The following is a 22176-nucleotide window of genomic DNA, read 5'->3' as shown; positions in this document are numbered from 1 at the left end:
GCATTGGTATTGGTTTTGATCAGTGATTTAGTTTTCCTTTACTGTCTGGTTCTGATTTTAAAATAAAACAATTTTAAGATAACTCTTTATTGTCGTTTCAGTCATATTTAGTACAATAGTACAATGACATTGGAAAATTGTCCCACGCCAGAAATAAACACAACGCAGTAAAATTTAAAGTGGATAAAAGTGCAAAAAAGTATGACATAATAAATTCTAGAATGGATGTTTGTTGCACATTATTGCCCCCCAAAAGTCCAGGGAGGCAGTCATGCCAGCTGTTAGCACTGATTAGGGCTATTGCTAGGGCTGGGTATCGATTTCTATAACTGATTCAATTCAGATTCAGTGAGAAATATTATAATTCTGGTCATTTATCCGTACAGTCTATATTTTTATATCCATGTATAAACACAAAGCTGGCACTTGTGAGACTTCGGAGGTGTGAGCATCACAGCAGATGTCTTTGTGTCAAAGTAACTGAGGTAACACAGAAAGATGAAAAACAGAAGAAAACCATGAATCAACATCTGAACATTACCTGATGCTGCTGAAGATGAAGCAGAGCAAAGTTACAGAGGTTTGATTAGAGACACAGCTAAGCAATCATTTGTAAAAGTTTACATTTCTTTGTTATTGAACAGCAGAAATGAGGCTTTTTTGTCAGTGGTCAATGAAAAAAAACACATCTGACAGCGCTGAACACGACGGTAGACTGGGGTGTAACAATCAAGCGAATACTGCAGAAAATAGAGGTTTTTGATGTAACCTGGTCTCTGAGTACACTGAGACAGCTGCGCAGGTCCTTCAGGATGTCCAATGATTGATGTTAATGACCCTCTGAAGTGCCTTTTTGTCTGCCGTGGTGCAGCCAGACAACCACACTTTGAATGTGAAGCTAAAGTAAGCTACGTTTATTTGCTTAATAAATTTAAAAATTTGTTTCTTAAAAAAATTAAAAATGAATTTAAAAAATGGTGTAACTGTTTAAACAAAGCACGTTTGTCTTTTTATTAATTATCATTAGTTCTGTTTTTCCTGAGTTTACTTTAACAGATGGATGGAAAAGAAATGAGGGACATTCATTTATTCATTTTATACCATCTGTAATCTGGTCTCTAAACTTTCAGGAAGCAGTCATACATCCAGGGTGGCGTCTTCAAACAGTTAAACTCAGTTAAAGTCATAAAAACTGAGTGTTTAGTATTTTATGTTTAAATGCTCATCAGCTCAGACAGGAAGTTCTCATGACTGAGCTCAGTAACACGGAGCGTCAGGACGGAGCTTCGATGGCAGGAATGTTGTGGTGTTTCCTCTGTTGTTGTGAATTCTTCATCTGCGCTGAGTCGTCATCTCCAAAATATGGTGAAACTGGACACCGGCAACCGTAACCCCTTCACTGCCGCTGTGCAGATGTTTCCCACGAGGAGAGAATCAGCTGGACCTGAACCTGGACCAGAGTCGCACCTGGACCGAGTCCAACACAGACATGAAGTTATTAAAAGATTCCAATATTTTACTGAAAAGCACCCAGAGTGTGTTTCAGCGAATCTCCGTTCAACTCTGATCCACATCCAGCAACAAAGATCATTTCAACATCCCAAACCTTCAGGTTCACATCGAGGCAACCACGGCAACATCCTCAGTTGGCCAACCTCTGCATGCAGCAACTTCTGCCCCAAAACCAAATATCTAAGCACAACATACACGACTACAGCAACACCTGTAACCAGCCTCAGCAACCACAGTGAGAATGCCTGCATATGCAACTCACAGCAACACCACCAACTAGTACAATTTGCAACTAAGATGGCAAATATTCCAAAAATAAAAGCAACTAAAGCAAAACAAGCTTATGTAATTGGTGCAACTAAGTAGCCATAGTAACAGTAGCTGCAACCTTAACCACACAAGGCAACCATTGACACAACAGTGTACAATTAAACACAGCAACTTCTGCAGCCAAGCTAATCGCAGCAGCAACAAGATGGGGCAACTCCTGCAACTAAAGCAACCACACCGCGCTCCTGACTGCACCTAACAGTCCCCACGCACGCACCCGCACACCGGAGTACTCCAAGTACCGTCCCGTTACCGTTAGCGCTCGTGCCGTCGGTCACTTTAACGATCAGACGAGAGGTTAAATCTGGGAGAGCGGAAGGGGAGGTGGAGGAGGTGCTCCTTCCTCAGACGGAGTTAAAATAGTTTCAGGAAACTTTGAGCTGCTTTACTCGAGGTTCCCGAAAAAACTGTGAAGCTTCGCGGGAGGCGCACACGGAGCACCCGGGGGGCCGCACACGGACGGCGACATGCCGGGGAGAACCGGAGCCGCCTGGATGTGACTGGTAGGTGGGGTGTCCCCGCTGCTCCTAAACAACATGCGGCCAGAGCAGCGCGACAGCAGCGGGACACTGCGGAGCCACAGCCGCCGGGAGGGCTCAGAGAGCAGCAGTCACAACTCTGATCATTCACCTCTATCCGCAACCACATGCGCAGATCATTTACAACCAATAAATCTTCCGTAAACATATTTAAACGTTACCAGATTGTTGAAACTATTCCTTAATTATTGATCTCTATTGATTGTATTTGGCATGTGTGCAGCTTTACATGATTATTGCTGGGTTATTAATCATATTAATAACTTTAGCTCACACCACTGCTCAGTCCCAGCTCCAGATGTTTATCCTGGGTTTCTACAGTAGCTTAACATGAGTTAAAGTTCAAAATAAGCCCTCTTTATCTTAAACTGGACCTTCAGTTCATCAAACGTACAGAATAGCATTGATGTTAATACTGTATCGATAAATATCTTTGTGTTTTGACTGTATATTGTATTAACAGCCTGTGAAACCTTTAAACAGCAGAAGCTGAGCCAAAGGGCTTCACTGACAGGACCATTCAAATTCCAGCTCTAAAAAATCCCAGTTTCAAACTACTACTACTTCAAACTACTACTTTTGTTGTGGAAAGTTAAATTCGCTGTGATTTAGTGATCATTAAACTATGTCCAGAATTATCAAATATGTTATGACACACTGAGAGGTTGCCACATTATTAGTATTGGTATCGGCAATACTGGCCCAATATTTGCTTAATATCAAATAGATACAAAAATATGCACCGGTGGCACAGCATTTTAGCCCCTCCCTCTTTAAGCCACTTCCATATTATTGGCTGCCACTCATAAACAGAATGCAAATGGGTGGGGCTTTGCTGCCTGAGATAACCATATAAGGTATTTCTCTGTGTGACTTCTTACAGATCCAGGAGTAGAAAAAACTGCAACATGTTAATGAGTGTTGTGGATAAATCGTCTCAGACATTCTGTAGGTTTGAGTTTCCACCTTGGTCTTCAGAGTTTTTAAATGAAAACAACGCTGTTTGTTGCTTTCTGTGTTTACACATGTTATTGTTTACTTTTTGTTGATCTTGCTTTGGTTCATTCAAGGAGGATGGAGGGAGAGAAAGAGACGTCTGAGGAGAAGGAGGAGGAAGAGGAGGGGGAGGAGAAGGAGCTTCATCAGGATCACCCCATGGAGGCATCCTCTCTGGACCAGGACCTTCCCATCATGCACTGGGAGGAACTGAGCCAGCGGATAGCTGAGCTGGAGAAACAGGAGCAGGAGCGGAGGGAAAGGTCAAAGGTCAGCTATAGATAATGTTCAGAGTTTGAGGCTCTGTTTCTCAGTCAGTGGGAAAGACTACATTTCCCATGATGCACTTCGCTGGACAAAGAAGGAAAAATCAAGCACCAAAACCTGCAGTTCATCTAATGTCCACGAGAGATTCCAGCAGTTAGTTCGAATTTTAAAGTAAAAACAAAAACAAGCAAAAACAAGGCGGTTTTTGGTGCATCGCCTTCTTAGCGACCACCTAGCAGCAGCCAGCCACCTTCAGCAGCCACTGGGCAACAGGTTGGGCAGCACACACAATCCGTAGCCAGCTGTGGTTTCCATAGTTTCAGGCTGTAACCTGGAACTAAGCGTTAGAGCCTGAGAGCAGAATCTGCAGGAATACGAGCAGAATTAAACCAGCAGAGCTGAGCGCAGGAAACTGCCCATCTGTAAACATTGCCGGTTGAAAGAGAAGCTTCACTTCAAATTTTTAGTTTGCTGCTGTTCAGTTGCATTGTGGGAAATGTAGTGTCCAGCATGGTTTGCCCCCCCTCTGCTCTTTACTTCAGGTCTCTGAGGAGCTTGTTCCTGATAGTCTTTGCCGTTTCCCCTGTTTTTTAATTCGATCCTGAACAGGATGAGATCGTGTTTGTTGTGTCTGAAGAGCCGCTGCCGTAATCCACACCGAGCTAAAACAAGGAGGAGGAGGTGGTTCAACGACCTGGTGTCACAGCTGCATGTTTATACGTTCTCTGGTGACATGACGATCACTCAGAACTTCCCAACATCAGTTTCCTGTTTGCTCTGGGCGACAGCCTCTTATCTGTGCTGCTTTTTGGGCTAATACCCATCACACTTTAGTTTTTACTACATTTCCTGTGATTGGTGAGAATCTGCTGCTGCTGGAGTACTTTTTTCTTTCACCCTTGCTTTGCTGCACAGAAAAATCTGAAACCAGTCTGAGTGGTTTGTTGTCAACATAAACTGTATATAAAAGATGGATGTGACCACTGTGGCGTCACTCACTAAGTTTTGAAAGGCCAACGTTAGTTCATGGTTGGTTTTTAAAGCCAGTAGGAACCATATTTGTAGTTTCATAACAATTTAACATTATTTCACACCTGCAGTTAAACACAGCAACGTCTTCTAATAAACCAACCCCTGCAACCAGCAACACAAAATAGTCTCAGCTTCAGCAACTAAACCAACTGCTGCAACTAGAGCAACAGTGCTACACTAAGTTTTTGTGCAACTGAACCAACAAAACCAGTGCAAAGCCAGCAATGCCTGCAACTAAATGTCAACTTCTGTAACTAAACCAAAATACTGAAACTAAGGCAACCAAACACAGCAACCAATAAGACTAAACCTTCCGGTCCAAGTCCTGGATGCACCTTTAGAGCATCTAGTGGTCATCGGGGGAACTGCAACTTTTGATGCTTCATTTTTCAGTCCTGGATGTTGATGGTTAGTCGTCAGGTGATCGGTGGAGAATTATCCTCAGGTTATGTTGTCTTTCTGCAGAGAGGGGCGGGGCTGAGGACGGAGGGAAATCCAGATGGAGTGTGGAGCAACGTCTGGGGGGAAGAGGAGGAGGAAGACTTCAGGAGGTGTCGAGTGGCAGTTGTTACATCACGGTAATGAAGCGTCGTGGATAATCTCTGTTTTTTGTTGAGTTCGTGTTTGTTGGTTTGAATCTGTCAAAGTGTTGCCCAGTGATGACGGTGACCTCGCAGGCCAGCTCGCTCCTACACCGGTGCTCCATCATGCAGGATGGAGGAAGCAACACTTGCTGGTTAGCGAGGTCCCACCGTGAAGCCTCCAGATGCATTTTCATCATCTTTGCAAGAAATTAGCGATGTTTTTGTTTCCAGCATCAAATCGATGCATACGGTCGGATAATTCTTCCAAACTCTGATAATCCGATGACTCAGCAGAACGTTTTCAAATCACGGTAAATTCCAGCTAAAGTTACCGTCCGGTAACGTGTGGCGTCGCATAAATGATTGTGGTGAGGCAGATGCTGGCGTCAGCCCGTTGCAGGGATATGGTCTTCCTCACAAAGAGGTGAGAAGTTAGTAGCCAGCTCGACTGTAATGGCTACGGGCTGTACTCACTCTGGGGGTCTCTCTTCCTACCACGATAGTAGAATGACACCCCCTAGTGGTGCTGTGCTGTAATAACAGTTGTTACAGACTGACTGCAACATGTTGGCAGTCTGAAGTTATAAGTTTGGTCACCTGGCAACCACTGAGTTTCCGTAGTCACGGGGAGGTTGCCGTCCTGTTTTTATTCGAGCGTGGCCGTGCCGTTACCGTCTGTGGATTCGGCCATGAGATGCAGCTAGCTGATGACCGTTTCTTCCCCTCTCATTTGTGAAGAAAATAAAGCATTTTATTTGTTTACAGATTTCACAACCACAGAAACCTGCAGCTGTGCTTCATCAACAACAGCGACAGTGAAGAGGAGGAGGAGGGGGCCAATAAAAAGGTGCTTCCTGCTCTGCTTGCTGCAGCAAGTTTCAGGACACAGATCAGGGACAGATTTTACTGCAAATGCAACAAACTGATTCAGAATCTAAGCTTCAGAAGTTTCATGTAGTGAAAGGAGAGTTTGTCTGTTCGTGAAACCTTCCAGTGTTGCTGTTTGTAATCACTGAACATTTTAAGCTTTTGGGATCTGTGAACCTCTAGCAGAGTGGCAGCAAAGCTGGGTGTGGACACAGCTTTTCTCAAAGGATATTTAGACACTGCTAAACATTTGAGAGCAGCAGCCGAGCCAGTGTTACTGCCAGAGATCTGCAGGAGAGTCCAGCCAGAGCAGGAGAACATCAGTTCATCACCAGGCAACAATAAAAATAAAGAACAGCTCGATCACGTGGAAAAATGGGGTCAACCCTTAGAGTTTTCGGAGTCCATTGTACAGAGAGATCAAATTTTAAAAAGAAGCTGAAACACTGATTGGAAGTCACTGAGGGTTAAACGATTAGTTCTCTGGGCTCCATGTGGGAATCCTTTCCTTTGTCTCTGAGTCATTATCAGGCACTAACTCGTGTTCTCACTCGTCACTGTCTGAACACATCGCTGCACAAGGAGTGTAACTCTAACTGTTATTAAAGCTACTTTTTGTGATTATCTGCTGCAGAACGTAACGGCAGCTGTCACCAGCAGGGGGCAGCGTTTCTCCAGCGAGTCTTGTTGCTGTTTTTCTGAACCCAGGCTCGCCTTTACCTCACCACTTCCTAATGCTCAGGTTAAAACACAGTCACAAACAGGTGCTATCCACAGTCTGACCTCTGACCTCTGACCCTGTCAGGTCACAAAGGGAACAGGGCACAATGGTTGCCATGCCGCTGGGTTGAAACAGGAAGTGGCCACGGCTCTGAGGACGTTGAGAGACAAGTTGCTGGCCGAACAGAAGGAGGAGGTGAGTCCGAGCCCGAGCCCGAGCCCGACCAGCAGATCGATGACCTGAAGCTCATCTGTGTGTGTGTGTGTGTGTTTGCTGCAGCGGCTGGCTGGCAGCAGCTGCGTGGCCCAGCGGAAACATCTGGAGCGCTGGGAGCTGCAGGAACGCTCGCTGCAGCAGCTCGGCAGCTTGAGGGCGTTGCTGGAACGAGACGTTCACGGTACGCAGAGCTTTAACGGAAACACAACGGTGCTGCTCACAGCCTCACATCTGGGTTTCATTTAGAGTCAATCTTTATTTCACAACTTTGTCTCTGTTAGGTTTACGTCCAACAGATTTGTTCTTGAAAATAAAGAAACAAATTTATATATTTGTGTTAATTATATATTTGTCAGTGTGCCCCAGGGTGGCTGTGGCTACAATGTAGCTGCCATCACCAGTGTGTGAATGGGTGGATGACTGGATGTAGTTTAAAAGCGCTTTGGGGTCCTTAGGGACGAGTAAAGCGCTTTACAAATACAGGCCATTTACCATTTGCAGGAAAAGCCAGGCTGGTTTTCTAAGTAATGACATTCCTCATTAGCCTCATAGTGAATCTTTTACTCTGTCGTGAAGACTTTAAAACTTTGAATAGAAAAGATGTGAAGCTAATCGCAGCTGTCAGTAATCTTTCCACAGCCCTGAGACTTTACTTCCTGTAGAGCCTGTAGACTGAAGGCTGTTTTGTGCTGCAGTGAAGGAAACAGGTGCGTTTCATTTATGACACAAAAATCAGAGCTGTTCTGTGAAAAGTGGAGCGTTTGATCACAGTTGTCTGGTTTTAATAATCAGACCTGATTGATCTCTCAGCCTCACCTTGTTGTGGCCTCTATCTGACTCTACCGGGCTCAGAAATTTCTTCCACTTTGTTCTGGGGACAAACGCCTCGTGTTAGCCCACACTCTGCTTTGCTTGTTTTCCAGCTCTGAGCTCCGAGCTGGTGGCCCACCTCCTGGTACGAGACCAGCTGAGGACGAAGCAGGACGCCATGCTGCTGGACGTCCAGGACCTGACCTAACGCCAGAACGGCACGGCGGACACCTCGCACAGTCTCTGCCCAGTGCTCCTTCTTTCAGCCTCTCTGGGACCAGGCTGACTGCTCGGGCGTGTCAGCCCCTCAGCTGTTTACTGCGTCAGCGACAACCTGCCGGTTCATCTAAACTGACCAATCAGCACCATCCAGAGAAACGACGATGACATGATCCTGGAGGACTCACGTCGGTATTCACAGAAAGGAACAACGTTCATAACAGAGCTCAGATGTTGGAGGGTTTTTTGGTGAAGTCAGATTCATTCATCGGGACGGCCAATCAGCTGCTGGCTTGTGACAGTTTAAACCGAAGTCTCGGTCGTTGTTCTGACTCCTGACAATCGGGCTTGTTATGTTTCTGTTGTTAGAGCAGCTCGTTCATCTCACAGCAGCTCCGTATGTGACGCCCCGAGTTCATCCTCAGCCTCAAACAATCCTTGGAGCTCATGTTCCTTTAAGGCCCGCCTCTCTATAAGCACACTCTCTTCTGATTGGTCATCTATTAAGTCCCTTGTACGGAAACCTCAGATAATCTTCTTCATGTTTTTCAGCAGGTGACATGTTCATGCAGCATTTTCTCAGCATGTTTCCAGGATCACTAAATCGTTCTGCTCCAAAACTGCATGACAGGGGTCTTCATCTGCACCACAGATTTACAGGCTCGGCCTCTGAAAATGAAACTGACATTTTGGGAAAGGTTAGTATATTTTGCTGTGACGTTTGGAGAAAGCTGGAGCTTTTCAAATCTTTTTTGATACCTGTGCTCCTCTAAATGCTCATTTTAAGCCACCGTGGTAGCACGGTGTTATTATCCTCACTCTGTCCTACAAGAGGATTTTTGTGGAGACTTTATGTTCCTCAGAGGATCCATTGTCTTCGTCAAACAGCCTGTAACCGTGTTTTTGCCTTGAGACACAGGTCTTAAAGCTACAGGATGAAATTTGGGAGACATAATCATGGTCAGCAGACCAAAAACAATGACTTTGATAAACCCACGAGTCAAACGTTTGTGGTGAGCGACCCCCTGGAAACCTGCGGTTGCTATCAGTACATGTATATTCCCACCAAGTGGTGATTGGTTGCTGGTTATCACTGGGTGAAAATGGGTTGCAAAGGGAGCGCTGCACCCAAAAACCTCCCTGTGATTGATTTGGTTGCCACGTTTGTGTTGAAGACAACATGTCTGCAAACATTCACACTGAGCCAAGCGGTCGGGAAAGGCAAACAGGAAACTCCTTCAAAGTAAAAGTTGTACCTTACTACTGAAAACAACACATTTCAAAAGGTGCAACTTTTACTGTGGAGGTTTCAGGTTTGTGTTGCACTTTCCTGTTTGCTTTACCACTCGGCTTGTTGGTCGAGTGTTTACAGGAAGAGAAGTCACATCACAGCTGGGAGCGACAGCCTGCCAAACCAACCACAAAGAGGCTTGTCGGTGTCTTCCTCTGAGCTCATCTACCAACCTCCAGCAACCTCACAGTTGGTTAAAACACATTTTTCTGTAGCACCTGGTGGTTGGTAGGTGGTTGCCAACCGGTCTCTAGACCTGTCCAACTTTGGACCTTAGACAACGAATGTTACTCAGTTCATTTAGAAGATGCATTTTGGTAAAACGGTGTTACTTTACACCGTGCTGAAAGCTCAGTGACTCATCGGTTCAAACATCCTCATCGAAGTCAAATTGGTCAACTTTCTGACTCCTAACATTACGTTCAGATTTGGGAGTTTGGTGATCAAATTTCATCTAAAAAAATCCCATTTTCACATATTTTCGCTGTGTTCTCTGAGTTGCGGCGAGACTAATTAGACATAATCAACAAAAGGGATCTAACTTATCTTATTTAAGTTTTATTGTGTTACTTACTGAACCACTTTTACCTGTTACTATAAAAAGGGAACAGCACACAGATATAAGCACGTGGAATTAAAGAGCTTACATGATATCTTGATTATTGGACATTATACTTAGTTTTTGTTTTGTTTTTTAATTAAAGGGGAATTTCACCCAAACTTGATGTCATCATCACATTAAAGCAGAAAATAAATAACTGAAACAACTTCAGACTAACAAAGTTGCGTTTCTGTCACAGTGGTGAAATTCCTCTTTAACTGATGCTAAACTCTTCAGGTACCGTCTGTGATCGCGCTATCGTTGTTTACTTTAAATGTAAGGGAAGAATCCACTGAATATAACCAACTATGTGCCATGATTGCTGCCTTACTTTCATTTTCTTCTTAAAACTAAATGTTTTGCATCTCATCCATCATGTGCTTTAAATAACTCCCTGAATCTGTTTTCATGAGCACAGTAGTCATTGAAACAGTAGTCGAGGATATTTAGCATTGTGCTCTCGTGCCTGTGATAAGAAGCTGAATGTCATTTACATTGAAAGCGATGTACTGTAATGAGAAATGTGCTTTAAAGTATATAAAGTCACACTGAAATGTGCTGTTTTGAGGTTGTGGAAGGTTATGACACTGATACAAGGCTGGTAATCATTTCACCGTGACTTTAAGAATATTTGGAGAAGTATTTTAAAATGTAAATAAAATTAACTACAAATATATTTGTATATGTAAACATTAATTCTGAAATATATTTTTAAAAGCAAAACTTAATGATGTCATATTACTGTGCTTTGCTGTAGTTCTTCATATATGTGCATTTCTATGCAGATGATACCCAGGTTTATCTGCAAAGACACAAAAATCACTTCTTTTATTAATTTTAATGCCTTCGAGCAGGAGTGGGGACCTCCAGGCCTCGAGGGCCGGTGTCCTGCAGGTTTTAGATCTCACCCTGGCTCAACACACCTGAATCACATGATTAGTTCATTAAGATAAGATAAGATAAGATAACCTTTATTAGTCCCACACGTGGGAAATTTGTTTTGTCACAGCAGGAAGTGGACAGTGCAAAAGTTATGAGGCAAAAATTAGAATACAATAAGAATAAATACAGTACACAACTGTACAGAATAGAATAAAATAATATACTATATACAGTAGAATAAAATAGAATAAAAATATACAATAAGATAAAAATAGAATACGAATGCTATATACAACTGAGTAAAAATACAACGATGCCAGAAAAGATTATTGCACTTAGTGTTATTGCACATGTGTGGATGTGTGTGTTTGTTCAGTTAAAGTCTTTGTTGTGGAGTCTGACAGCAGTGGGGAGGAAAGACCTGCGAAATCTCTCCGTCCCACACCGTGGGTGCCGCAGTCTCCCACTGAAGGAGCTGCTCAGTGCTGTCACAGTCTGCTGCATGGGGTGGGAGACGTTGTCCAACAGGGATGACAGCTTAGCCGCCGTTCTCCTGTCACTCACCACCTCCACTGGGTCCAGAGGGCATCCTAGAACAGAGCTGGCCCTTCGGATCACCATTGAAATCGGCTGCGATGGATCAAGGACACATCCTGGAGTTCCACCCCTGTTTTAGACACATAAACACCTGCAGGATAAATTAGGTGTTTTATCTTCAGGCTATTGTATGCAGCCCTAAACATCTTGGTTCTTATCACTTCTATTATTCATAGAGTTTATAGTTAGGTTGGATCAGGTAATGTAAAAAAAATAATCAGAAAAATCATTATTATGATTATTATTTTTGTTCTGGGATTTGCAGGTCATAATAATCCTGGCTCCACTTCTTCCCAAAAAATGAATCAAAGACTTGGTGGTTATGGGAGCAGACAGCTTGTATTGTCAGATCCTGGATCAGTGCATCGGTTGTTTGATGTGGAGCTGCTGTTTCGAGCTCCAGCCCACACTTCTTCAGTCTGAGATGACTATATTAGAAGTATTTCCTTACTATGACATCACAGAGATCTGGGAGAAGAAAAAACTGAGATAAACTGTCATACACTGAGCTCGGTGTTAGAAACTTTGGCCGTGTTTAACAGGAGGAGGGGATGTGACAAGAATGAGGAGACCGCGGCTGTTTGAACACTGATCCCGCTGCCGTGTTTGATCACACTCAACACAGCTGATAGTGTTTGGTCTGCCCCTCAGCTCTCTGTTTATTTAGTATTTACTGTATGAATCAGAGCTGATGGTGGTGATGATGGAGAGAAGAGAGCGGACGGGTTGGAGGAGGAGGGGCTGATCCATTCACTTTTCTCTCTAATTAAAGCCTCAGATAACTGGAGGCAGAGCGAGGAGCTGAAAGCTTCAGGATCTCCTCCGGATGAGAAGGTGAGTGATCCTGTTTCCACACGAGAAGCTTTTTAAAGTCCACTCTGATCAAATTATTTTTAATTCCTTTGAACGTGTAGACTCTGAGGATTTATGAACATAAACCTTTGACTTTCTGGCTGCTTGTAGAAGACGAGGAGCTCATTAGTTGAAATGTGTGACTGATTTTATCTCGGGTCGTGTGGAGGACAGTTCATCACAATTACAGGAGAGTTGGCGTCGAGCTAATTTGTATATCCAGCATCCAAATACTTCATTCAATCAGCAATAAAAAGTAAAGACATTAAAACATCCTAATAAATTCAACAAATATTGGGTGGCATCAACATTTAAACTTGAGACATTAAAATATTTTATGTCTACTCTGAATTATTCAAACCTCGGCTGCTCGTGTAAAATCATTGGCGCTGTGAGCACCTCCTCCTCCTCTTCCTCCTCGCCCGCTGCAGTCCCTGTATTGGGTTTCATTCCTGCAGCTGTGGCTGAATGAACGCTGATCAATTATTTACAGAGAAGCTGAAGGTCAGGAGAGAGACCCAGAGAGACCCTTTGGGCCCGAAACAGAAACTTCTTAACCACAAGTCTACCAAGAAAAGCCGGAGGTGGAAGCTCAAAGGACGACAGGCTCCGATCCACTGATGCTCGGAAGATGAAGTACTAGAAACAGAATCAATTTCAGGCCAGACTCGCTTCAAATCTTTCAAACGCACCCTTAAATTTCCGTGGACCAGGAATGTCTTCATGGAAATCAGGCACCAGCTGACAGCTGCTGTCAGCTTCTGTCAGTTAATACCATCACAGGTGAGTCCACAAACATACAGACTGGATTTAATCCTCTGCTTGCCTCCAGATGAGATGGTGTGTTTGCTCACTTAGTAATGAATGATTGCTATAACTGATCATAATGAGAGTGATAAATTATAAAGCAACTTACATTTCCTTCTTTTAATTATAAAGAAGAATAAAAAAAACAATATAACCCCAACAAACGTTGTGTAAATAACAAACAAATGCAATGATTTGCAAAGCTGGTAAACCCATATTTTACTCACAACACAACAAAGAAAACATAAAAAGTTTAAACTGAGACTGTTTCATGAAAGATGTAATGGCAGCAACACATCTGTAAAAAGTTGGAACAGACTCGTGTTTCCACTGTGCATCATTCTGTAAACGTTTGAGAGCTAACAGCAGCTGCTGGGCTCACAGAGGAACGCTGTCCTGTTCTGGTTTGATGGAGGTTTCTAGCTGCTCAGCAGTCCTGGCTGCATGCATAGATTGTGCATGCAGCATATGAATGCATAGATTAGTGTGTAATTGTGTATTCTGAAAAAGTAGCCAACATGGAGATTGCTGTTCTATCCGTTCATGCTTTAAAATATGTGGCTAAACACTGCCAGTGTTTAGCAGCTAACAAAGGTCAGTGGAATCTAACAGAGGCTAACAGCAGCTAACAGAGGCTAACAGCAGCACACTGATAAAAAAAAGTTAAGGATGTTCTCTACAATTCACCTCGGTATTATTGTCATTGTACAGAAGGGAGCTTTACTGTCTTTACGGCTCTTATCAGGCTGCTTTCACAACTTTTACAGCCTCTTCCAGGGTAATTAGATTTGGCCATATACTGAGAGGTGAGGTAAACAGCAGACTGACAGCCCACACTTACTACAGACGAACAGCTGTTTGCCCTACTGTGGCCACCATACCTAAGATTATGCCCTTGAGTTGCCCTTGCCCACAGAGATTTCGCACAAGTCGCATAAGTCAGAGTAATACAAACATTAGATGGTTACCTAGGCAACCAGAGCATGTCCTATGAATGCCCAGCGTGATAGTGTAACCACCCATCAGCAAATCAAATCACTTCCTCTGTGGATGATCCATAATTAAAGGATGAGAGTAGAACTTCATGCAGCAATAACTTTAAGGTAGCCCAGCCCAAAACTTGCCCTGTGTTGTAAAGGCTCACCTTCTAGCACATTCACTTCACCAGATGCACCTTGTTTCTTTTCCTCACCTTTGATTGGGTGTGGTGCTTGGCCTTAATTGCACTCACCTGTCACTTGTTATATAAGGACTGCACTCACCTACCCCTCACTCTTTCTTCACTCCCACATGGGGCGGCAGCTGAGGTGAGTTTCTCTTTGAGTCTCCTGAGTTCATGTATCATTTTGAGTTACTTAAATCATACTTTGTCCTTTTTAGAGAGAGCAGTCCATGTGTGTCTTTCTTTCCTTTACCCGTTATACAATATACAATAAAACAACAAAACCTGCACATGATTGATGACTGCTTAATTTTCATTCTAATCGGATGAGCCCATGATGACGACTACTGAAACCCTGAACCTTCCTTCCTCCAAAACATGGTCCTCCGAGCCGGAGTAGCGTTAGCGTCATGGATTCACAGCAGCCATTGACTGAAGATTTGAGACTATCACGATCCAGTCGTGATAGTCGACCTCCTGCCTACCTGCAGCAGTATGACGTTCAGTACCCTGGAGCTAGAAGAGCTACATGTGAGACAGGGAGTCAAACAGAATGCCAACATAGTGACAAAGACACACATGGGCCGCAGGATCCTGTCGGAGAGTCAGAAAGACAACCAGAGACATCCCCTGCTCCTTTACCCACCAATCAAGATGAGGTGATGAGGGAACTCCTGATGACAATGAGGGAGATTAGGCAACTCATGATTCAGTTATCTCCTCCCCATTCTCGCAGTTCCTCCAGATCTTCAATTCACACTGTCTCTGATGAAAGCAAATCCTCAGTTTGCGGTTTACAAGCCATTCCCCAAACACATCAGCAACATGAGCAGTTCCCAGTGATTGATCCAGCAACATGTCAATCACCCTCTCAGCCCCCCCAGGTTAGCCGTCACTCTGTTGCAGTTCTGGCTGCTAGCCCTCCTTTTGCTAATTCAACAATATTAGATGCTGCAGTTCCTTCAAGTGGTTTGCCTAGACCAGTTTTTCCTACACCAGATGAGACTCCTTTTAATTTCCTGGCCACACCACTGCAAGGTCCCCACCAGATTTCATGTGTTCAACCTGCTGTTCCTCTAGATGAAGACCCCGCTCAACCTCTCGTTTGCATTCCAGAACCAAGGCAGCACCCTCCTGTAAAGCAGCAACCAGCTACATCTGATGGTTTGCATGCACAAAACCCTTCAGTACCCATTACTGCTAGTTCTAGTCACCCTGTTAGCACTAGAACACATGTGTATAAGCTTGAGGGTCCTTCTTTCCCAGACCTTACCAGAGAAGATGAAATCCAGTATAGGCTGTTACGAATGGCCCTTACTAACCTGCTTGACCCTCATGAGACGGAGCACTTTAAATATCATGTCCTCCTCGATCATCTGAAAGTAGACCAAGCTAAACGGTTAGCTATTTCCTTTTCCTATGCTCCTGACCCATACACTCAAGCCATCAAAGCTCTTGATGAGCGTTATGGGCAACCAAGACAGCTAGCATTGAAAGAGCTACGGAATATACTGGAGCTTCCTCCTATCAGAGCAGGTGATGGTCAGAGTCTTGATAATTTTGCTCTTCGTGTACAAGCTTTAGTTGGTTTGCTTAGCACTATGGGTGATCAAGGACGGACAGAACTAAATTGTGGCTCCCATGTCGATCGCCTACTTGAAAAGTTGCCCGCAGAGCATTCCAGTCGCTTCAAACGGCACATTTACAGGGAACAAGGAGATATGATGTATGACCTACCTTTGTTCTCATCCTGGTTGCAAATGGAATGCAAGTGTCAACCAAGAAAGGACAGTCCTGTTTCATCCTTTAACCAGCCACGACCTGCCCATAAGTACACCTCTCCACTCACAACAATATTACATGGGACAAATGCATCCGATCCTGTACAGGCAGCACAACCCATCATAATGACTAAGGCTAGATGTGCATATTGCTGCTCACCTGAACACCACATTAGCAAGTGCCCTGAGTTCATTAACAAGACAAAGGATGAGAAAATAAACTGGATAAAGAGAAACAAACGGTGTTGGCGTTGTGCTAGAACTCATCAGGCTGCGAAGTGTGATCTGAGGAAAGCATGTGCCACCTGCATGGAAAGACATCTACAGATCCTATGTGAGGTGAATCAGAGACCTAGAACTGAAACTAATCCTGTAGTACCCTGGCTTCTGTGACTGTAATGGGGCAATGGTAAAGATCTAAAGGTAACTGAGACCATGAATTCATCAGAGTGCTGTACAGTGGACTCATTTGCTTCTCTTTCTCCTTATAATTATGTCAGCTGGTGTAGCAAAATAAATATCAGATCAATACAGTAAAAATATTTGCATTATACACTCAGACTAATTTTTAAAAGCAGACTGATCACCAAAATCATTTATTTTCTGGGGATCATGAATGCTCTTTTAAATTTCATGATAACCCATCTGATAGGTCCTGTTTGGAATAAAGGGCCAGATTTACTAAGTGAGGCAAAAATAGGAGCACTTGGTTTTACAGATGATTTACAAAAGTTGCTTTTTCTAAACACAGTTAAAGTTGTTTTCAGCATGACATGCCCAATCTGCCAAAACCTGCATGATTTGGTTTGTTAAAAGGAATCAGAAAAGTACATAAGTAAAGGTCACAGACGCTCTCATGTTGACCACAATAATGAAAATAAGGAGAAGCAGCGAAAAGAAAAACTTTCTGCACCTGAACTGGAGGTCCTAGTTGACCGAAACAACATGTTTAATGAAAATCTGAGCGTTCAGTCTGGCTGTCAGAGAGCTATTCTTTTTTAGAAAGGGTGAATGCAGTGCAGCTCCACTGAAGACGTTAAGAAAGGTGGAATGATTGAGGCGACTCACAAGACCAAAAACTGTGTACAACAAGGTGTCAGCAGAGGAGACGGTTGTAGGTCCTGTGGGTGAAGTACCAAAACAGTCAACACTCATTGGTTCAGATCTGAACAGGTAACAGGAGTTACCTGTTACAGAGTGTTGAGCTCGAAGAGTTTTCTTCTTCTTCGGCCATGTTCTCTCAATAATGCGCACACTTGGTTTGTTGCTTACTTTTCCCTTTTTCTTTATTGACAGCAACACCGGAGGGAAAAAACATACATTCATTTTTGCAGTTCGCGCTTCAAAACATCCGGAACAGGAAGTGAAGTCACCTATAATCACCAAAATAAAATCATTTGCAAAATAAGATGACAATCAGAAAACGTCTTTTACAAAATAAGATAAATTAATATATTTACTTATGAGAACACAAATCTAACATGCAGCATCTGGTTTAGCAAAAATCGGTGGCTCAACAAGCCACACGTGAAATACTGTGGACTCACCTGAAGGCCAAACATCTCCGTACTTTCTAACCTGCAGGTTTTTAAAATGTTTGTTATTCTGGAAAATGAAGACTTTGTGAACAGACCCTGGATGCTTTGCTACAGTGTTGTAATAATGTACATAATGTTTACGGATTTGGAGACTATTTGCACATAAACTGAGTGTGTGTGCTTCTTATTACACAACCCACACTCAGTTTCACATGGGACAATTAAAAATACATGTGTTCTGTCAATTACTCCAAAGATGGGAATCCTGCTTAACCGGCTAAAGGGCGTGCCCAGAAAGACACATACTCTGAACTCTTCTCGTCAGTCACATCGAGACCAGGCCATATTTGAGACCAGGCAAATGGAAACAAAGGCAGTCTTTAATCTCTGCAATGCCTCCACACAGCAATAACTGCCATCACATCAAGCTTTTTTCCGGCATTGAATATCCCTGCAAATAGCAATAAAACAGGTGTTGTGAAAGTTAGTAAATCCAACTGTGTGCTTGATTGAAGTATTCTTCTCTCTATAGTTTTGATCTTGACAAAGGAAGTCCCAGAAATCCATATCTAACAGAGTCAGTTGCAAAAATCCCAGAGTTCCCACCTCTAACACAGAATATTGTCAATCTCAGCAAAACCACGTTTGTGCTGGTGCAACACACTAAACATCTTCATATGTTAGCTTGTAATCAAGTCACTTCTATTTTGACCTCACACTTCTTCTTTTATAAGATTTATATTTGATCATTTTAAACAGTTAAAAATTCCGAAACACAAACTTGACCCTAAGATGTGCACTGACACTCTGATCGCTGTTCAGAGGTTAGAGAACAATCTGCACGTGGAACCATTAATAGCTCAACTAATAAACATGGAATATACTCTAAAAATAACACCCTGTGCTTCAGCTGTTTCCTCTCAGAGACTTTGTGTTTTTACACGAAGCCACTATAATGTGCAGTATATAAATTCAAAGTAGAGCTCACAGCTGAGTTTCTACCCTACTGTATACTGACTTTAATCATACATATACATGACTCAGCCATTTGAGCAGCTGTGCACGGGGCGTCTTGACCCGCACTTCTTCAGTTATTGTGACACGGGCTTTAAAAAAACCTGACCCCAACATAGAACAGACCACCAGCCTGCTGTACGAACGGTCTGGAAAGTTTCATTAATGATTGAGGGGCTAATTGAGCGAGACAGAGTCTTCATCAGCATAACGTTGGTGGTACATTCTGAACAACCTTTCCCGAGAATAATGAGGCAATAAGGCTGTGTTTTCTTTGCTCTCTTTCCCTCTCTTGTCACAGAGACATGGATCAGTCAACATTGAGCCGAGACCGAGGATGGATAGATGGCTAGATAGATAGCACCTGAAGAGGAAGGAGCTGAGATGATGCCAGACAAGCCTGAACTAATCCTCTTCTGCCACAAATAGCCTCAGCGGTTCATCATGGGGTTGAGTCAAACCTCAAGCATCACCCCAGACATCAGCTTGCTGGCGGCAGTTGTGGCGAGCAACCATCTCAACACGTCAGGCACCTCGCACACCTCGACACTCCCTCTGCCTTCATGCAGTATCGATGAATCCTACAAATATGTCTTCCTACCCGTCTGCTACTCGCTGACCTTCCTTTTCAGCCTTACCCTCAACTCAGTGGTGCTCCTGCGCTCCTGCTGCCATCATGGACGTCGTTGGAACACTTCACTGATCTATATGGTGAACTTGGCCACCACTGACCTGATGTACGGCCTGTCTCTGCCCTTCCTGGTGGCAAGCTATGTGCTGAGGGACTGCTGGGTGTTTGGGGACTTCATGTGCCGCCTCGTACGCTTCCTGTTCTACTTCAATCTCTACTGCTCCATCTTCTTCCTTACCTGCATCTCTGTGCACAGGTAGGACAGCCTAGAAACAGTGCAGCAAAATGAAAATGTAAAAGTTTATCTTCCGCATAAATGTTGTCTAAACTTTAACCAAAATACCAGAAAATCTGCACAATAAATACAAATAAATGAAGGTTTTGTGAATATTTGGATTTAATGTAAGACTTTGTGAGTTTAATTTAAGTTTCCTGTCACGACCAACTCTCAGAGTTTACCAAGAGTTGGTTGTGGCAGATTTTCAGTTGGTGCCATTAAAGCTCAAGTTAAAGTCGGCTTGATGGCATCTTGCTGCTTTTTGTTGTTTATCAAATTGTTTTGTAATCGTTGTTATTATGAGACTGGTTTAGTAACTCAGATATCCAGCTCCTCCCCCTTTGTTTCCAGCTCATAACCAGAAGCACACTTTCACCGACACTACAAACAAATAATTACTGCTCATATTATTTCCTGGTAATGTTAATTTTTGATGGATTTCTCATCTTTGCTATTTGAACTTTGACTGGCTAACAGGAAATTAGCAAGCTATCAGATTCTTCTGATCTTTGAGCCCATCGGAAGTTGATCAGATGTTTGCAACAGGTGAGCTGATGGGTTTGACCTCAAAGCTTGTGATCAAAATAAACTGCCGACCTAACCAAAAGCCATTCTGTTAAAGAGCCACATAATTGTTCAGTAGGTTTGAATGGGTAAGCTTCAGCTGATAATTCGACCCCTGATAATCTGAACCTGACATCGTTGTCATCAGTCCATACTAAATAAAGGCTAGTTCTCATTTGCTCCATTAGCTCACTACCTCTAAGGTAGGTGTGGTTTATCTGTTAGTTTGTTAGCGGGATCACCTGATATGTTGCAGTCAGATTTGCATAAAAATACTATTTATGTGAAAGGTTGGCTTATACGTTAGTAATCAGGTGCTGAACTGAGATGAGAAGCTGTTTCCTTTCAGATCAACTCTTCTATGGATTTTTGACTTTCTGAGTTTTCTGTTATTTCTGTTTGATGGCTGAAAACAGTTTACATGAACCTCAGTGTAAATGCTGAATAAGCAGAGGTTAAACTGATGGACTGAACTGACCACTAGTCGTCTCTCCACAGGTATCTGGGGATCTGTCATCCAATGAGGACCATCACACTGGAAAGTAAGCGGGTGGTGAAGGGGATCTGCGCATTAGTTTGGGTGGTGGTCTTCATTCTCACCTGCCCCATCTTCAGGTTCGCCCAGACCGGATACGTTAGGCGCAGAGCTGGTGAGGCTGTTGAGCCTGGAGAAGGGAGCGATTATGGGAACAGAACTGGAGACCGGGTCGGCGAGGAGTACATAAACTGCTGGGATGATGCCATAGATAAGGAGTTTGCAGACTACGTCCCATATGGCATTGTTCTCCACCTTCTAGGTTTCTTTGTGCCCTTTGTCATCATTGCCTGGTGCTACTCCCACGTGGTCCGGACAATATTTCAGACCCTGCGCTCTCCTCCCAGTTCAATAGAGGGTGGCGAGGATGGACCAGTGGGTGACGGGTCTGTGGAAGGAGTTCGAGGGCGCGAGAGAACCTCCGTCTCTATTTCTGGCTCACAGTACTCACACTACATCCGCCGGCGGCGGAAATCCATTAAAACCATTGTCACTATCACACTGCTGTTTGCACTCTGCTTCCTACCCTTCCATGTGACTCGCACGCTCTTCCTGCTCCTGCGGCGGGGACAGCTTGGCGGCTGCAATGCCATGAAGACCGTCTCCATCTGCTACAAGGTCACCAGACCTTTGGCCTCCTGCAACGCATGGCTCAATGCTCTGCTCTACTTCCTCACGGGCGATAAAGGTGGCCCCAGCTGCTGGCCAGCCGAACGCACCATCCATCGAGACCGCCGGAACGGCTCCCTCTGGTGGCCGCTGAAGATCCTCAAAAGAGATGGAGTGGGAGAAGACGATCACGAGGTGGCCGAGAGGGTTGAAAGGGAGGTGCACATAGAGAACGAGTCCAAGTCCTCCAGAGTTATCTTCTAGGATGCCATAGATCCTCAGTGGGTTACAGGCCATGTGGGATTGCTGTTTTTGATTTGAGGATGTCTACAGACTCCTCAATGCACCACACATGGCATCGGTAATTTCTTAAGAAGAAGCATTTCCAACTTGTTAAAGCATACGAAAAAACTGCAGCGATACCTGGCCAGACGTTGTTACCAGTCAGTCTGAACACTGGAATTGTTTGTAAAAATGAAAACAGTGACAAACTGATGGAGGAGATGGTGTCTATTTCAAATATTCTGTAACTGAATTGTAAACAAAGCTGTCAAATTGTTAAGTCCCAACAACAGAAACTCTGATATATTTATTCTTAATTTAGTGATTTGAGCTCCTGATGATTTCATGACCAGCAGCAAAGTGAGCTTGGTTCCTCCCCACTGTTGCCAAGTGGTGCTTATATGGGATGATCTGATTGTTGAGGTCCTTTCTTTAAAATAGTAGGCTATTTACCTTAAGTGCATTAAGAGGAGCTTTTCCATGTTGATTTGCCCGTTGATACTCTCAGTATGGATGATTCTGAAATGATTAGCTACCTGCATTAATCTGTTTTTATTTATTGTATTTATTTCTTTGACTCGCAGGCAGCCGCTCTCGAGCCCTGTAGTGGCTTTCACAAAGCAGAAACATTTCACTTCACACAGGAGGGAGGGACAATTT

The 22176-nt window shown here is 43.7% G+C and overlaps 2 protein-coding genes across 3 annotated transcripts; both read left to right on the top strand.

The window, feature by feature from the left end:
* Positions 1-2210: 2210 nt before the first annotated feature.
* On the top strand, positions 2211-8140 carry LOC146624838 (uncharacterized). Of its 2 annotated transcripts, XM_085364172.1 has the most exons (7): positions 2211-2345; positions 3452-3647; positions 5142-5254; positions 6026-6107; positions 6933-7043; positions 7128-7245; positions 7988-8140. In XM_085364172.1, the coding sequence occupies exons 2-7, from the start codon at positions 3456-3458 to the stop codon at positions 8080-8082; spliced, it is 711 nt and encodes a 236-aa protein (XP_085220298.1). In that variant the 5' UTR covers positions 2211-2345; positions 3452-3455; the 3' UTR covers positions 8083-8140. The 2 variants fall into 2 exon arrangements, with proteins under 2 accessions (XP_085220298.1, XP_085220297.1); XM_085364171.1 differs by lacking the exon at positions 2211-2345 and having other exon boundaries at positions 3369-3647.
* Positions 8141-19062: 10922 nt separating this feature from the next.
* Positions 19063-21498, top strand: LOC146624837 (P2Y purinoceptor 3). The gene is made up of 2 exons (XM_085364170.1): positions 19063-19505; positions 20589-21498. The coding sequence occupies exons 1-2, from the start codon at positions 19063-19065 to the stop codon at positions 21496-21498; spliced, it is 1353 nt and encodes a 450-aa protein (XP_085220296.1).
* Positions 21499-22176: the final 678 nt, after the last annotated feature.

This window comes from Diplotaxodon limnothrissa, linkage group LG10 (genome assembly GCF_057381915.1).
Source record: "Diplotaxodon limnothrissa isolate DT_005_m linkage group LG10, D_limnothrissa_male_GT1.1, whole genome shotgun sequence".
NCBI lineage: Eukaryota > Metazoa > Chordata > Actinopteri > Cichliformes > Cichlidae > Diplotaxodon > Diplotaxodon limnothrissa.
This window is presented reverse-complemented; position numbering and strand designations above follow the sequence as displayed.

Excerpts from the sequence above, each read along its gene's own strand:
- LOC146624837 (XM_085364170.1), top strand. The coding sequence starts at position 19,063 with ATGGGGTTGAGTCAAACCTCAAGCATCACCCCAGACATCAGCTTGCTG. Across the intron at positions 19,506-20,588 it reads ACCTGCATCTCTGTGCACAG|GTATCTGGGGATCTGTCATC; the intron begins GTAGGACAGCCT and ends GTCTCTCCACAG.
- LOC146624838 (XM_085364171.1), top strand. The coding sequence starts at position 3,369 with ATGAAAACAACGCTGTTTGTTGCTTTCTGTGTTTACACATGTTATTGT. Across the intron at positions 7,044-7,127 it reads TGGCCGAACAGAAGGAGGAG|CGGCTGGCTGGCAGCAGCTG; the intron begins GTGAGTCCGAGC and ends TGTTTGCTGCAG. Across the intron at positions 7,246-7,987 it reads GCTGGAACGAGACGTTCACG|CTCTGAGCTCCGAGCTGGTG; the intron begins GTACGCAGAGCT and ends CTTGTTTTCCAG.